This window comes from Fopius arisanus, unplaced genomic scaffold (assembly GCF_000806365.1).
Source record: "Fopius arisanus strain USDA-PBARC FA_bdor unplaced genomic scaffold, ASM80636v1 scaffold00008, whole genome shotgun sequence".
Lineage (NCBI taxonomy): Eukaryota > Metazoa > Arthropoda > Insecta > Hymenoptera > Braconidae > Fopius > Fopius arisanus.
In genome coordinates this window covers 729,354-747,596 of record NW_011887747.1, presented here as the reverse complement: position 1 = coordinate 747,596, position 18,243 = coordinate 729,354, and the positions used below count along the sequence as shown (strand labels likewise).

At 38.9% G+C, this 18,243-nt stretch overlaps 1 protein-coding gene across 2 annotated transcripts; it reads left to right on the top strand.

Moving 5' to 3' along the window:
- Positions 1-2,687: 2,687 nt before the first annotated feature.
- LOC105273924 (uncharacterized) lies at positions 2,688-8,224 on the top strand. 2 transcript variants are annotated; one of them, XM_011316654.1, is made up of 2 exons: positions 2,688-2,800; positions 7,081-8,224. In XM_011316654.1, the coding sequence occupies exon 2, from the start codon at positions 7,119-7,121 to the stop codon at positions 7,782-7,784; it is 666 nt and encodes a 221-aa protein (XP_011314956.1). In that variant the 5' UTR covers positions 2,688-2,800; positions 7,081-7,118; the 3' UTR covers positions 7,785-8,224. The 2 variants fall into 2 exon arrangements, with proteins under 2 accessions (XP_011314956.1, XP_011314955.1); XM_011316653.1 differs by having other exon boundaries at positions 7,078-8,224.
- Positions 8,225-18,243: the final 10,019 nt, after the last annotated feature.

The window sequence follows — 18,243 nt, the reverse complement described above, 5'->3', positions numbered from 1 at the left end:
GTCCGGCGCGCCTCGACCATTAAACGACGGTTTAATGATAATGGCAATCGGCCCTCTCCGTGTTGTCCACTCGTTTTTCACGGTTTGACCATTTTTTTTTTCCTCCACTGTTTCTTGACATTTTTATTTTTCCATCAGGCAGTCTATTAACTACGGCTCTTGAGTAGCGTCCAAACCTGCGACACGTCATACTTTTTCATTTTATCGCACAACTCTCAGTCGAGTGTTTATGGGGAAATTATTTAATGTGATAGAGAAATGATGCTCTCTCGATCAATAAATATATGTATTTTTGTCTTCTGGGGTGGGGGAATATAGAAGAATAACCCATTCGTCTAGGCTCTGGTTTTATCTATAGACTCGCCTCAGTAAATTTCGACGTAGAATAGAGTAGACTTCCCCATGATATTTTCTTATTTTTAGAACAGATTATGGAATCTAACAATATAACGTGAATTGACGGAAAAGTTGCTATTCAATCTTGAATAATAACCCGCAGAATTTTCGAACTTGGTAGTTTTATATTTATTATAATCATTCGCTGCGAACCGTTGAAGAACATTCTTATAAATTGAAACTAAAAATGATTTTCCATCTCTATAAACTCTCATTATCACAGTATCGTATAGGCAACTTTCTAGTGAATCAATAAACTGCGTCAAGATCCATGAATTAGCCCTAATTAACGGGGAATACCTTCGAAATTCAAAGAGATAGTGAAATTTTTATCTGAACCTTATTTCCAGTTCTCATATTCCTCTGTAGAAGAGATGTTTATGAAAATTTCTCTATCTTCGTTCATTTAGGAGGAATCGACTGATAAGGGATCCCGAGCGAAATGCACTTATCCTAGTTGGCTTGTTTTGAGAATAAAGGGCCTTTTTTTCAGGGTGAACCCCATTGAAGATGACCTTCCCTCATCAATGGCATTTGAAATGAGGCCCCATGCAATCCCCCGAGGCAATGGTTGTCCTTGAAGTTGGTACTTGACAGTGATTTAAAAAATATCCAAGCGATGGAAGTAGATGAGCCCTCACTTGGCTCCCGGCGTGTCCTCGTTCGTTGGATTCTGGTGCATTTAAATAATTAAAGAACCCACGGTACACTCGCCGATGATCAGTGGTGTCCAGCCCATGGGTATTAATGGGATAATCGAGACAGGCCAGAGGCAAATCGCGACAACAGGGACAGTCTGGGCTTTCGGGGGCTGGTGGGGTGCGGTGATAATGATTTTATAGTTAACTCAAATAACCAAGGCAGAGGGAGGGAGAGAGAGTTGGTGAGACAATTGGCCCGATAATACGGCCCTTCCTGCCTGGCACTCGGTGATACCGACGGCAAATCAAGTGACTCTCGGGTATAAAACGACTAAACTCCCTCGGATAAGAGACAGGGATAAATATTCACCAAGCTAATGACCCAGACTCTGGCACTGTGATTCGCATCGTGGGTGTCATTGGCACACCCAAGATGTTGCCCAACCAAAGAATAAACCATTCTCCTTAAAAAAAAATATTCAACATTTATTCACAGGCTGTTCAACAAATTCCGGTAATTTCAACGGCTTTTATTTTTTCCTCTAAAATTTTCATCAGTATTAAATAATGATAATTGGACAGGAAGTTATCAACAGGTTTATCGATACACGAGACAACAGAGAATGGATTTGATCTGGATGTAAACATTGAGACCCTCAATTTGCGAATTAATTGAATGGAAAACTTGTGATTCAGGAGTCTCTTTACTTTCTTGTTCTTGGATTTTATTTCTGAATCGATTACCAATACCGTGACATTGAGAAACGTTGAATCGAAAAAAGCATTTCGTTTTCGAATTCGAGTTATCTCAAGGTGGCTCGTAAATAAACCACTCCAGGGTGGATATTAGATACATTTGCCCCTCTCGCGTGATGATACCGAAAATAGTTCTCCTTGGTAACATTCGATAATTAATTAATCCAATTTATCGTTACTCAGGGACATTATATGCCAGACTGGCGCTGATAAAAAAGGAATCTCGATCGTGTCCCCAGCCCACGAGATAGCACTGAGAATTCTTTCCCACAAATTAGCCCAAAGCCAACGACAATCATTCGACACTCCGATAAATCAATTCGTAAAATTAGTAAAGCAAACGGCAAACACCCTACCAGAGTTAATAAACAGTAATTTCATGCAATACTCTAGTAGTACACGATCCAGTGATAATGTAAAATAATTTCCCCAGCCAATCAATTACACATGAAGAATCTAGACATACGGTCTAATTTTATTTTTATTAATTCAACTCTCTCCTTAATTGATGAACTACAAACATATCCGTACATCTGTACAGACAAACATATCCAGTCTTCGACAGGGGGGTCGATGAAATTTACGCCACGATTGAAAAAAAAAAAGATACGGTCTCGCGTTGTTTTTTGCTCGAACTGGTTTCAATCCACCAATGATTCCCCATACATGCCCCACACAAATATAAACCAAACACACCAGAGTGAGACAGAGGCACATATCCCAAGGAGAATAAACCCGATGAAAAAGAGTAAAAACACGGGGAATGAGGCATCCGAGGCATCGACGAGATAACGAAATTAGTCCCGCACTAATTTATTTCCTAATTCTCGTGCGAGCGGAGGTGTGAAACAGCCATTCTGTACGTGGCATCGGGCGATAACGGGGGATATTTCTGTGTGTGTTTGAAACGTTATGTAGAGGTGAGGAAGAGGTGCCAAATGTGGAAGTGAGAGGATAAACCGAGGTAAAAGTGGTCGACCGAGAGATTCCCGAGAGTGAGACACCAGGTAAAACCAAAAAGTCGGATGAAATGAGAATAAAATGATCCGAAAGCAGGAGATAATGCCGTGGAGCCCCAGGAATTCACGCCTACGCTGTCGTGTTTTTCCTTGCCCTCTTGTGTTGGTATACATTTGGTGAGAGAGAGAGAGAGAGAAAGAGAGAGAGAGAGAGGGGGAAATCCTCATTTCATCCTCCTCAAAGGTTTTGAGAATAGTGCAGGGCAATCGGCCGATTCCAAGTCGTTTTATCACTCTATCTCAGTCACTCCCATTGCTTGATACCTTGGACGTTTCACGGTCAATCTTCAGGATCAGGATATTCCACGGTTTGCCTACACCAACACGTTTTGCTAACAGTTGGCTAGTGGTGGGAGATAAGGAGTTGGATCGTTCAACATTATCTGAGTTGAAGTACTCCAATCCAATATCACTGACTTTCCACTACCTATCTGCATTTATTCTTTTTATCTTATTTCAGTTCAGAATGTCTCTATTCGTTGACGTGATCATCTTTCCGTTTTCAATTACTTCCAACCATTACTATTTTATATATCATTCGCATACAATTATCAATTTAATCAGTTGCCCGTGACAAATCAGTAGATTTAGTAATGTAGTAAGATTATATTGGTCTAAATTATTTTCAACTTCGTGTTCTCGTTGAGGGATTATTAAAATTTGATGGATTATTCTTCGAGTTAAATTGCGGAAAAAGTCGGAATTTATTAAATTGACCAGTGCTCCCACGTGGTGCACTGAGTTCCTCATTATCACGTATTCACCAATTTCCCGTCAGTTTTAACGTTAATGCAATGGACGCACTTGATTACAAATTTTTCGTGATTTTTCTTATCACCGCGTGCGTTTAAATTTAATACTCTTTTTACGACAGAGACCATCTCGTTCGAGCGCCACGAGAGGATCATTGCAATTAACGAACGCCTCGGAGATACTTGTATAAAGGCACTTGGCCGGGAGAAGGTGAGAAACTGAGATATGCCAAATCGACACGAAAACTCAATCGTAAATTCTCAAGGTACAAATTTTCATGTGTCAAGGGATATCTCGACAACAGAGGTAATCAAACTGCAAGGAATTCTCATTTACACCGCCACTCTCGTTGAATTAATTCCGCCTGATGGTCGAAAAAAATAAATAAACAAAATAGCCAGTCGGCTGAAAATTTACAAACACAAAATATTGCGACGGTTCACTGAGGAAATAAATAAACGCGAAATTGTTGAAATATTAATTATGCTAATTATCCAATCACACACGGCGGGAATTAAGGCAGTGCTGGGTGAGAGCCACTGGTTCGTTGGGTGCGGCTTGCAATCAGAATCTCGTATGTGGTCAGACATTTAAAGAAAAATATAAAAAAAACTTGCAAAACTCAACGATACTGATAGGTACTACTATCTCAATCCATACGCAAATCGGTACCCCCCTCAACAATTTCACGACGAGTTGTCTAAACGTAAAATAATCGTACAGACGAAAAATTCTGTATATGGCAGTATATTATTTCGCGAAAATAAGAGTCCGAAAAATTTTACAAATCGAGATTATAAGTCGATAATATTAATACAAAAATATTATGAATGAAATAGTATATATTTTTAGCTGTAATATTTTGAAGTAGTCACTTTTTTCATTTGCAATATTTTTTGTTTTGTTTTCTTTTGAGGTAATATGTTGAGTTGTATTATTTTGACAGGTAACCGATCCCTTGGAGACAGTTACGTTAGAACGTGCTGAATGGGGTGCGGTGATGGACAAGCAAATCAGAGCCACTCAAAGAAATAACCAGTTCTCATTAAGAGTAATAATCCACGTCGATCCCCCACATGCTCTCAACATCCTTTTCTTTCCACACATGCCCCCTTCCCCTGGCTGTTCGTCTAATTTTTATCGAGAGGTCCCGGTTACGATTGTTTCAAGGGTGTCGCACGACAAATCGACGGAGCCCATCAGCTCCGGTTATATTGCGCCTCTCGCTTCGCTAATCTACTTCATTATATCCCGTTCTGTCCTTCGGTGGTCATTTCATATTCCCACGATTTATTGGTTAAACTATTGAGTACGTGGAACATAATTTGGACGTGAGCTCCTCTCACATGCGCTGAATTATTCAATTACGCTACTTCAATCTTCAATTTTCAGCTTTTTATTACACTTACGTATACTATAATTGTTGACAATCCTTTCCATGAGTTTGTCTTCATCATTCACTATCTTGCAATTATTTTCCATAATTCTCAATAAAATAGAATTGATGTGAAGGTCTCCTTTTAAACCAGAAATTTTTTCATTATCATTTTCAAATTTCTACAATTCAGGGATAATTCTCACTGAAATTTTCTCCCAACGAGCGACATGATTTATTCCGCCTAAAAAAGCAATAAAGGTTGTTACCCAAGCTAAATACAGCTGCCAGTTCCATATAATTCTTCAAAGGTAAAAATATTCATCTTATTTGATCGAACTATCTCAATACTTTTACCTTGCCCATTGGAATTATCGAGTACTGATAATTCCTGCGCACATAATTTCAGATAGACCCGTCTTTATACGTCTCAAAAATACGTTATCTCTGACGTCTCATTCCCCCGGGTTCGTCTTTCCGAGAAGGCAAGAAAAAATAAGGCGTTCAAAGAGAAAAATTAGAAGATTTGTTGACACAAGAGGCGCGATGGATAAACGCATCCGTGAGAAGAGTGTTGGTCAAACATAAGATTGCCAGACTTCTCGTCAGAGGTGCTCATTGTTGTCTTTCCTATATTTATCCATTTAAAAACTTGCCAAGATACCGTAATCTATACCCAACGGAAGTGAAAATATTCCACCAATCAACTCCGATTTGCGTACAAAGTCAAGTTGGTACGTCGAGTGTTGAATTAATCTCCAACAATACCATTGTCACATCGTCTCCAATCCGGATTAATTCCCTCGTGTAACCGTTTTCGTCTCCCAGAGGCATGCACCATCGAGCGACTAATCCAATCGTTTTAATTCGAGATTGAGGATGCCAGAGATTCAATCGTGTTAACGAACTTCCGGTCTTCATATCATTTAATCCATTCACCAAAACACGAAGTAATTGTCTCATTCAAAAATCATTGGAACCACTATTGTTCCTGTTTACTCACTAGGATGTTTAATCAAACCATTAAATGAGTTAATACACTCAACATTTTTAAAAGCGATAAATTTCCATGGAATATTCCAATTGTTACAGTTATCATATTTTTTAACACCAATGCCATACCAAAGATTTCTTCAGAATTCTCTCAATTACGAATGATAAAACCAAGATTAAATTTCTCCCACAGCTCCACTGATAATTAAAAAAGCATCACGTCAATGAGCCGACGGTATAATTAACACTTCCTGCAGCCCCTAATCCCCGGACAGTCCAGCTGCCGCATAAAGCCGTCATCTAATCTTGACTCGCCTGAATTCATCGACAGGCATAAAGAAATATTCACCCCGCTAACGCAAAAGATTCCCCGAAAATTCCCATAGAACTCTCGTGGACAAACAGCTCCTATTGTCCACCTTTATGCCCAATATATTTACACCAAACCCCAATTAAATTCTTGGGGCTTTATCTCCAGTGTCCACGCATAACCAAAAGAAAAAGAAAAAGGAAAAGCAGAGGATACAAACGCGACGGAAAGAAATTATCCCGTCAATGCACCATGGAGAGCCCTCACGGTCAGACTAATAACTGCCAATTTACCTGTCCCACGTTGGGAAAAAAACAGGTTCCACATAAATTCACCGACTCGATCACTCCTCATATCCCCCTCCACCACCTATGACCCATGTATTTGTACATAACACGGTGAATGGTGTGTATTATGACAGCCACAGTCGATACAAATCAATTATAAATGAGCATCTGGAACTTCGCATTACCTACATAACGGTCAGCCTCTCCCCTCGGACTTATTCCGACTAATGTCGTATCGCATACCCAATGAGCACGAGTGTCGATGAGTCAGTGGCAACACACAGGAAAGCCCATCACCTCAACCTCACGTGCTTCGTTCACTGGCTTTTTTTATGATTTCTCCCATGCTCAGCATAGACGTCAATGAAGGAGAATTATTTTTAGATTTTTGGTAAAGAATCAGTATCAGGAGAATTATCCGCCAAGTGTCCCGACAGTAGAACAACTCAATCACTGATGAACGGTCAGCAACGGCTAATAGACTTCAGAACAATTTTTTTCCTTATTTAAGAAATTTGAAAATGATCTTTGAATTGTTTGCTTCCAGTAGCAACTACAAGCCTGAGTGGAAACTTGAACGGTGGACTGATGTCGCTGCAGGTTGAGAATGGTGGTCAGGTGCAGGTGCCCCGGGCGCTGATGCAGGCTTTCCTGAAGCAGGATCCGAATCATCCAGGCCTGGAAACAGTGCGATTACCCCCGAGTGTGGAGGAAGAGTCGCCGATAGCGCCCCCGTACTGCCGCGAGATAGAGACCGAGGTGTGCCTGGTGTGCAGGAGATGCGGTCGTGCCTATCCCCAGGAGTCAGCTCTGCTGGCGCACCAGCGCTCGTGCTACCTCGGCAATCAGCAGCGACGAGGTGCCCTGAGACTAGTGCAGATGCGATACAGTTGCACAATGTGCGACACTGGTTCCTCCACCCGAACCTACGGTACCCTCATCGAGTGGCGGCGACACTCCGAGAGCGTCCAGCACAGGGCAAGACTCGAGGCCACCAATCAACAGAGAACTGGACAATTCGGTGGCCAGCGGTACGGGATTTTAACCGATGATGGACAATCGGGCGAGGAGGCAAATCCTCTCACCGACGAGATGGAGGACGTCGTCAATCAGATAACACTGTTGGCTGCCAGGGCTGCTGCCGAGAGTACAACCACTGGCCAATCACCAGCCACCCAGGACAACAACAATGGACCCGATGCTAAACGGCAAAAACTCGTCCAGGAAGTCGCTGCACTCGCTGGTGCACGCTAAACAGGGTGCTTCGGACTATTTAAATTAATATTCAAAAGAGCCCACGGAGACTGCTTTACCGACAGGGAATGAAAACCATTATTACCGAATGATGATTATAAATTATTATACTATTATGATTCATTGAGTACATTACGAAAATGAAGGTGTGCGGGGTACCAGAGACACGAGTGATTAATGCAGGCTGCCAAAAACGGAAAATTTTGTAATAGAGAGAAAAAAAAAACAAAACAAAGAAAAGAAAAGACATTGAAGGCACCTGTAACTGCCGATTCAATGATGAGAAAAATAATTGGTGATTGTTCTCCGTTTTGCCTGTTATTTTTGTAGCCAAGACGCGTCTCGTTGCTCGCGCACTCAACGAAGTTCCTCTAATTAATGAAAATTTAACGATAGACCACGAGATCCACGACGAATTTAATGATAATTCGATTTGACTGATGACGGATATTACGGGGTGGGGTGGGGGGAATGGGTAAAATTTTGTATCCGGTCGAGTCGGATATTTAAGAGAAATAGCAATAAACCGTAGACGTTATGGGATTTTTGGGGATTTATGAATTAATTTCGGAAGAATTCGTCGACACGACTGACTTCAACGATGTCGTCGAGGTGGTCTGGCAAAACGTTCCTATGTAAAGTAAAATAATAAATGAAGCAGAAAAATTGAAAAGAAAAAAAAAGTTACTGAGAATTAAGGTGGCGCGTGCGATGGCGCCAATCTTTTTAGGTAGTGGATACTGGCTGGATAAATCCCGCCAATAAACTGCGATTACGTACGTATCACACTCTCTCTCTATCTCTCACCTTCTCTTTGTCTCACTCATTACAATTATTATTATTTTTTTCTCACCATTTTGAGTGATGTAAATGACCAGTTGATCGTAAAATGCGCGCATCACACTGCTTTGTTATTCGTATGATTTATCACGTCGTAATTCCAGCACTGAGTAATACAATGCACGTATTACATGCCCAAATGATAAATAAACTATCATTACTAATTCCCATTGGACAATTGGAATTTAATACGATAATTTCATTAAATGGGGACATCCCGTTACGACCGTCTTGAATCATTATTTTCCCTTGATTTGCGACGCAAGGAGCAATACAAGAAGTACAGAGAGAATAAAGAAGATAGAAAGAAGCAAGTGGCAAGAAAAAAAGTGAAAAAAATTGAAAAACAAAATGATGAAAAAGAAAATTAATATCGAAATCGATGCGACCACCGGAGACAGCACGGACGGTGGTGTCTGTTATCGACAACGATAATTTGAGAAAAAAAAAACCCAGCAACATGGTTCCTATATTTAATAAAGTATATTTAATAACGGTAAAGGAAAGATTAATAATTAAATAGTAAGAGTAATAATAAACAATAATAAACAATATTTATAGTTGTTAATAGTAACGGTTCCGATGAACGGTAATTTATCGATAATTACGGTTGCGAATGATAATGAAGGATTCAGTGGGGGTTTGGGGGTGAAATTGAGTCTTTGTGTTATTTGAGGAAAGTTGTTGAGGTGGATGATGCGATGAGTGACTGATAAATGAATGAAATGACTCCGATTTAGTGGAAAAGGGGCGCACACGGTACGCGAGACTGATTCTCCTACGAAAAACTCCTGGATAATTTTGTGCAACTTTTCATTACGCACATTTTCCGGGGAGAGAGAGACGAGAGGATAAAGAGAAAAACATACGGCTCTAGCCAATACCAGTATTTGTAATTGTAGATTAGGGGGAAAATTATTCAGCGAAATTGTGAGGGAGATGGCGAAAATTGATGCATTTCATAGGGAAACATAGGTATATAAAGAATATATAAATCTATAAATAAAAGAGCCGATAAATTAATAAAGATGAATTATATATATATTTAAAGTAGATAAATATATATATATGATGTTGTAATGTACTAGAATCCTCACGGAGACTTTCTGGCGCGTTCTTTACACGCGTACGTACGTGGCTTTGCGATTTATTTACTTCAATTTTCATAATCGACTTATTTGTAGGACTAACCAAAATTGCAAGTAAAATTCTAATTAGAATTCTTTAAGTGAAAGATAATTGATATTCGTAAGGTAAGCAACTTGAGGTTCCTGTGGCAAACATTCGCTTTTATATTGATGTAAAGTTAATGATGGCTATTATTGAATTATTGATTAATTAATTATTATTAGGGGAGGATGAAGAGGGAATATACATATTTGCGGGTGATTTGTCCCGGATTATCGGCGGTTTCTTGCGTTTGACCAAAGAGTAGAGATTAAGGACTGCTGAGGATTTGCAAAAATGTTGGAAACCGCTATTTTAGGAGAAGAAAATAGTTTTTCGTAGTTTGTTATGCGGGAGAAAAATTACACGGGTCTCCATCACTAGCCACTGGCTCAGGATTTAACATTGTGTGCACTTTTTTTTTTTACATCCCTGCAATTCGTGATTCGTTGCGAGGCGTTAACGCGATGCGACAGCCAAAGGAAAGGGGAAGATTTGTCCTATAAAGCGGGTACGTAGATGCGCAGCCATTTTGAAGGGTGCTTATTTTAGTTTTTTTTTGCACGCAAGGGGAGAAAAAAATGGGGTGACACGAGAAAAAATCAATGGGGTCGTTCACGCTTTCGCACTCTTTTCGTGGTAAATAAGACATTCGGGTGCGTCAGGATAAAATCGTACGGAGGTAACAGAAAATCGCTATTTCAAGAAAAGTCTCTCAATTCTAAAGACTCCAGATTCTACGTGCAAACAACGACTTATTGAATTATTTACATTGTTTATGCGAAATTTATTTACTGGTGAATATTTGGATTGACAAAAGTTTTTTTGTAAACATTAGGTTCTGGAAGGCAGTGAATTTTCCTGATAACAAGACATCTTTATTTCTACGGGAAAATTGAAAATTCATGCGTCTTGTAGGACAACAGATTTCAATACTCAAACTAGCGGTTTTTCAATTCCGCAATAAAAAATTGAGACAGTACATGAGAGACTTTTGACGGGAAATTTATGGGCGACGAGTGGCGCCGCGCGACATTTAGTGCTCGAGACCGCGGAAAATTGTCAATACCAGACGGAGAAATTGTTTTAAAAACTCGAATACACTCTCTTCAATTAAGAACAAGAAAATCATTTTGTCTTAATGAAACACGGAGAACAATTTTTGGCAAAAATTCGCGTTCTCTGTAAGAAAAACCGCAAGAGTGAAGACCAAGGAAAAATTCACTTGGCAGGAATTTTCTTCGAATTCCTGTGAAAATTGCTAGTACTAGAATTTGTTTCCTGTTCGTCAAGTTTTTCCGAAGAATTTTTCTTGCAAATTTTCCTTCCAAAAAAATGTGTTTCGAAAATTAAACAATTTCGCACGTACTGATATAGAAAATACTTGCGTACGTACGCGTGTATGAAGAATAGGAAAGGGAGGGAGGAGGGGGGGGGGGAGGAGGTCACCACCTCAGGGGTTTAAAGGTACAGGGGAACTGATAAAAAAAAAACCGTTTTTCAAAATCCCGTTAGACGAAAAAAGATTACGTGATAGAGTAACCAAGCCTCGCTACTAGCTGTTCCTAAATCAACAATGAATGAGTGATAAACGTGTGCAGAGACTAAACGAGTGATTAATATTATAATTGTGTTGTATAAGTAAAAGAGGAGAATTAAAAATGAAAAATCAAGGGGCCGCGCGCTGCCACTCCCCCCAACTTTCACGCACTGTTTGCATTTAGTTGTAAAAGACTGCTATAATTCTTCACCCTGTAAATTATTTATTATCACACTCTGAAAAATGGTTTATTCGATTGAAATACAATTTATTCAATTCAAATAAATGGTTTTTCGTCGTGCACCAACTGCAACTACAACTTGATTGTGCAATTTCGTTGATCCACGCGTTAATCTCCCTCTCGTCGCTCTCGCTCTCTCATTCTCTCCGAAAAACAAATAAATTATAGTTGCTAAATTAATCAACTAGGTAATTTAAATTTACATCACTAAATATTTGCTTGGAAATGACAATTTTTATACCAGTCACATGTTTTTATTTATACACAATATGTACTATAAAAAATCTATAAATACGTGAATATCGCGGGGATCCGATACTCAAAAAATCGGAACAGTCGTCGAATAATCGCACAAATTCAAACGACACCAGAAAGTTGCTAGATGCGTAAACAAATTAAATTAGTCTAGGGGAAGGAGTGGCGCGGGTGTGTGCGTCCCTAAATGATAATTAAAGGGAAAAATCTACTCGCGGGATGAACGGAGTCAAAGTATGGAAAAAAAAAATTCCACGTATGCGATGCGAGACACGTACGGAACGTAAGAAGTTTTCATTTTTCTATCGTTGAGTTTCAATGTGTTAACGCGTCTATTTATTATTGAATCGATTGCTTATTGGTAATTTATTAATTAAAAATTACAGCACGACTTATTACTAGACACCTAGATTCCAACGAACTCCTCATTAAGTTTCCTGATTTTACCGATTATCAACCGATGAAGTTAATTTGCTAAAACAAGAGCGAATACCTTTTAATTGACTATTATTAATTAACTGACTACTAATTGATAACGAGTAGTGGATAATTCTTGTGAGAGATTGCCATGTGTATATCTATTAATGTACTCGCTAAAAGAGAGGAGAAGAAAAAAGAGAAAAAATCGTGAAAAATCGAGGAAAAAAAAAACTAAAAAAAAAATGGGTTCCCGGGGAGCCTCTGGGGTTCGCCCCAAGGCACGGGGCCCGAACACTGGCTCCCAGTTAACGTGGACGAAGGTACCGTTGGCACTCGAAAATTAATCGGTCACGTCTCACCCGTTTGCGCGATTTTTATTTGAAAAAACCATTATTTAAACTATCCTGAAGGACAATTGGCTGATATATATTTTCTATCAATATATTTTTCATTACGGTTCCTTGGAAATAAAAAAACTATTTAATCGATATAACGCCCAGAATTGACAGAAATCACTGGGCGTACTGCCAATATCCGGGGGGCTCCCCTTCTTTTTGTAATACCCCCCGAGCCCCCCGGATCCTAATGGATTTGACAATGCACTGATGGCACGATAACGTCTAGGAATTGATTTAAAAGAGTTAGAGGTAATGATAAAAAATTTTGATAACGCGATTGTGAATGTTTGAAGTATCAACGGGGGAGACGAGGGGATGAAGTCTAAAGTACGATAAACACCACAAGTACGAGAATAAATAAATAAATGGGAGAGTGATGAGAGTGAGAGGGCCAGCGCGATGGCCAGACTCCGATAAAACGGACTGCTGGAGCGGTGCAATCATGTTCCTATTAGGTTTCATATCTAAGCAAGTAATTAATTATACTACTAATTATAATGATAATGATGAATGATACGATGATATTATATATTATTGGATATATATATCAAATATATATATATACATAATGATATAGCTGTAGTCTGTAACACTGCAACGTACTGTTTTTTCCCCTTTATACACGACTAAACGAGAGATCATCACACGCAGCTGAACACTTATTAGTATTTGAAGACGTTTTAAACAGAGAATTTGAGACACTGGACACTCCGAGGGATCGTGCTATGGCATTTAACCTTCACACACATGTATACGTACCCATCAATGACACCAACCGACTCGTGGTTTGACAGAAAAAGGAAATAAAATGAATTTAAAAAATTGATAATGCAATTTTGAATCGTCAGGTGGTCCTCTCAGAGCTGTTTAATATGTTTTCAATGAATTTATTATATTTTTCTTATTTGCTATTATCACAGAGTCGCTGAGCACTCGCTAATCATTCCTTCACCAATATCCAAATTATCCCAGCACCAGGTCATCTCCAGCCAGACGATTTCTCGAGCCGATCGTATCCATTGCAGTCGTAGATCAGCGCCTTTCGCGATTTTTTAAATTAATTTCTTGTTTTTTTTTTTTTTTGAAATAAGGAACAACGTTGTCGTCCTGTCGGAGTCCGAATTCCAATTGATCAGTGGGTAAATCATTCTTATGCCATTCACATGAACCCCGACCTGTGAGAGAATGAATACTGAAGACCTGTAAGTAGAAAGGCAATGGAATTCTCTAATAATTCAACGAAGTGGAGGAAATTTTTGAAAAAAATTCCATTGCCAGCCTGTCATAGAAATTTTCTGGAAAAGTTTTCTTTGTGGAGGGATTTATTCCCTTGAATGGTAAGAAAATTCTGACATTTTGGGGCCATTCCATTTCTTTTAAACACAAAAATCGTAAACCAACAATTATTCATGAAAAGCGTCAGCAATTTTTGGATACATATCAACTATTCAATAAGGTTTATAAACCCAATTGACTTATTTAAGGGTAATTAACCTCACCTTGTAATTAGGTACGACTTCCGGCGTAGGTGACGAAAAATCCTCGTGGCCGGTCAAATTCGGTCGAATTCCTGTGAGTGAGGGTGTGAAGAGTATTAATAGAACGAAAAATTATTAAAATTCCCCTACGGAAATTGAAAAAGGCCGTTGTACTGCCGATAGTGGACCTGATTTATCGTTTTCAATCGGGAATGGGTGAAATCGTGGAAATTCCCGCTCTCCAAACAATCTCTTACCCAGGTCTACATGTGCAGATTATTCATTTCAGCTGCACGAGCACGTGAATTTTCTCCGTGTCATTTCAGGGATTCGGAGGCAGGGCTAAATCATTGAAACTAAAACGCTATAGCCGATGACTCGATCATTGTCAACATGGGCTTTTATTTCCGGTCACCACGAAGCGTTCCATTTCCGTCTGACAAATATTAGTTCCAATTTCCCTCATTTCCCGCCTCCCGGACGCGATCCTTTTGTCTGATCGTGGCAATTTACATGGAAAACGTCCTCATTCCATTCCCCGAGTCAATGTCGCGTGATAACCCGACCAATCGAGCAATCTCATCATTTTCGGGTGGCGGCCAAGGGATGGAAGGGTCAAAACGAATTTCCGATTTGCTCGATTCTCGATTTTCCAACCGCATGTGGATCGCATTTACGTCCATGCCCCGGCGAACTATCAAAACGCAAATACTTCGAACCAATGGAATAATGACAATCGCTTCGGCTGCTTATACGAAATAATACCGCATCAACCCCCAGTAATCCCAGATTTATTACAAAGAAATATATCGGCCAACTGAATTATCCCTCATTCTCCGTATTACTACCTCTGGGTTACAGATGCGAGAAGAAATAGCAGAGAGTGATGACATTTTTCGGGAAAATACTGAAAGAACGGAGAAGAAAAATTAATTGTACTAAACTTCGAGGTATTCTATTAAACGATAGTTTATCAGAAAATTAAATCATTGTGTAATTATTGACCTGCGAATATCCATTCACTCTAGATTTTAAGCATTAAAAATAGAGTTAAATAATCATCAGTTTTTCAGGATGCAGTGAAAAAAACTTGGAGAAAAACAATCTAGGTTGCAGTGAAATGGAAAAATTGGATGAGTCAAGTTTTCCGGGTTTCTTTGGATATCAATGCATTCAAAACTATTGATTTTAGGAGGGGATATCGAGTGATCTATTGTGAAGAGAATTCAATCAGTTACAAAAAACTTCTTTAACATTTTTATATTAAATCGATTCTTACATAAAATACTAGAACATAGAAAAAAGCATTCGAGAATTCACGTGCCAGCACTCTACGGACCTTTTCTACTGCGGCACTACAGTTTTCCTTGAAAGAATTAATAATTCATTCAATTTATCACTTCCTTCACCATTCATTTCCATAACTGTTTATTTATATTTTTGAATTGTAACTAAATTCCTCAATTTATCGAGAAAAAAAACATTCTCCGAGAGAAAAACATCCGAGATAACTAATAAAAAAATAAAATAACTAATTTGTTGGACGGGAGTGAATTTAATTGCCAGAAATGGGTCCTCTCAGTTGAATCCTCAAGAGAAAATGGCAATTTCTACACTCCTTGTAATTTATTCTCCATCGATACACGACAGTTCCATTGACACGAAAAATAAAGCAGGTAAGTGATCACTTTTCCTTCTCACATCGTTACAAAGCTCGTCCCGAATGGTTTCCCCTGAAATATTTTCTCAATTCATAGCTCGGTGATAAAAAAAATGCAGGGAGATCGAAGGAGTCGAGAGCCAATAGGTCGGGTGAAAAACATGAAATTGGGGGTTCTCTGGTGGTTGATGCGTCGGGGGAAGGAGGAAGATGGTACAGATGCATCTATACGGGAATACCTAGAATAAGGGAAATCCTCCACCTCTCAAACCGTCAGAGTGTTTGCTCGCGAGATGGAACGCAAATTAGGTTTGTACTGGGATCGAAGTTGGGCTCCTCGTATCGAAATAAAGGCACCACGTAAAATATATACAGCCCCCACGTCGACTCTTCGGGGATAACCTTTGGGGTTTCATCTCTGTGCCACTCTGTTTCCATCCCCCATGTATTCCTCTCACCTCCGACTCTATCCACTTCTCGATAAAGAGGGAAAAAAAAGGGAATTCGTATGTTAGAGAACCCCCTCAACTAGACTGTGACATTGGTGTTCACGTTTCAGCGTTGATGTTCTATCGGGGCTTTTTATAAAATTGAAATGGAAACATCCACTCCATTATAAGAGCTCGCATGATATATGACAGTTGAAATATCTCATACTCCACGAAATTTAGAATCTATTGAGAATGTACAATGTGAATAAAATCTATTTTTATTGTGTTCGATATTTTTGGGGTGCGAGAAGCTTTCAATTTTATCAATTCTTCAACTTGAATCTCCATTTTCACTTCCGGACGGAAGCTTGGCAATCGTCAGATTTTCGAATTCCCTAATTTTGCTTGGAAGTGATGTAAAACGATCTGAAACGTAAGAATACAAAATTTAAGCATCATGTGTGTATGTGTAAATGGTCAACTTAGGGTACTCTTTTAGAAAATTAAAGGCATAAACGGCGAAAGTTATTCCGATAACGATCAAATTCCGTCAAATTACTGGTATTACTAAAGAATAAGTCTGTGCCAAAATTCAGCTCGATTGGTTCAGTCGTTTCCCCTAAATTGCCATTTCTTTCTGTAATCGTTTGTCTCAAATATCTCGAAAACTATCCAATCGATTTTTATTTTTCACCTGTCAAAACATTCGTCTCGATGTATCCTATCTCAATCAATCGAAATATGTATATCTATTCTCATTAAGTTTTCGAGACATTTCAATTTTTAGATTTCGTCCAAAAATGTTTGTTAGCAGGATAACGTTGCGAAAAATTCATTCATTAACTTGAAATTTGGCATCAAATGTCCTCTTGGCAATTAAATGTTTGGTATTGAAGAACGCAGAGGCTTTCTTGATTCAAAATTCTATACTCAATCTCTATTCTTTTTGCGCTTTCCCAACCTTATCTTCGGTCCCAATGTTGATTCGTTCTGCAATCACATTTAATGTGTTTTCTGAAGTCATTCATTTTATAAATGATCTTTCATCGAACAGTTTTTTTCTTTACTATTATATTAATAAAAAAATTGTCTTCTCTCAAAAAAAAAAAATTCGTTTCGAATCTGTGTCAAGCAATTCCAAGTCACATACCTCATCATAGAAAATTTTTTGACAATCATCAAAAAATAAGAGAAATCATACAAGGATATAAGCACTTTCTCTAGCCGTTCGGAAGCATACCAATAATTCATTGATGGCGATGAAAAATTGGAAAAAATTACTCGAGGATTTGCGCACTATCACATCCCCGGTATCATAGACTCCCGGCCCTCTACTTGTTATTATTGCTGCCAGCTTTTTTTACAAATGATTTCTAATTTCATCTTTCCATTTGTATGAAAAAAAAAATAATCACAAGATTATTGCTGTCATCATTATTCTTGTGTGTATGCGCTAAACAATGAACAAAAAATGTGGATTTTCTCATTATTAAATGAAGCGAGCGTCAGGAAAAAAGGATTCGTAAGAAAATCAATAAATGATCAATTGATTCCAATTAAAGAACCCATGATAGTTGTAAAAATTTAAAGATTTCATGGATAATCTGCTAGAAATACTTGGAGCTGCAAGCCAAACCTTGGAACCCACCCAACGGAAAAAAAAAATCCCCATCGCGCATATCACCTCAAAAACTACATTAAATCCACGTGATAATCGCCCTCACACTAATAACAAACCACATAAGACGTTTCAGCAGTACGTTTTCTCCCTGACCGGTCGTATCTTCTCGTTAGCCAGCAACTGTAGGTTATCCACCCGTTCGGTGCAGAGAAGAGGAGAGTCACGTTTTTAATTTCTCTCTGGTGCTGGGTCTTATCTCATTTTAACACCCTCCCCGCGCCGAAGCCCACCGTATCCATATCCCCTCATTCTCCTAATAAGTAAATAATAACTCGCTGCTGGACATGAGTTACTAGAGGATGAACATCGACTAAGTGGCATTATTCCACCCCATCCACCCTCACCACC

Bases quoted from the DNA above. Each gene is read 5' to 3' on its own strand.
- LOC105273924 (XM_011316654.1), top strand. From the start codon at position 7,119: ATGTCGCTGCAGGTTGAGAATGGTGGTCAGGTGCAGGTGCCCCGGGCG.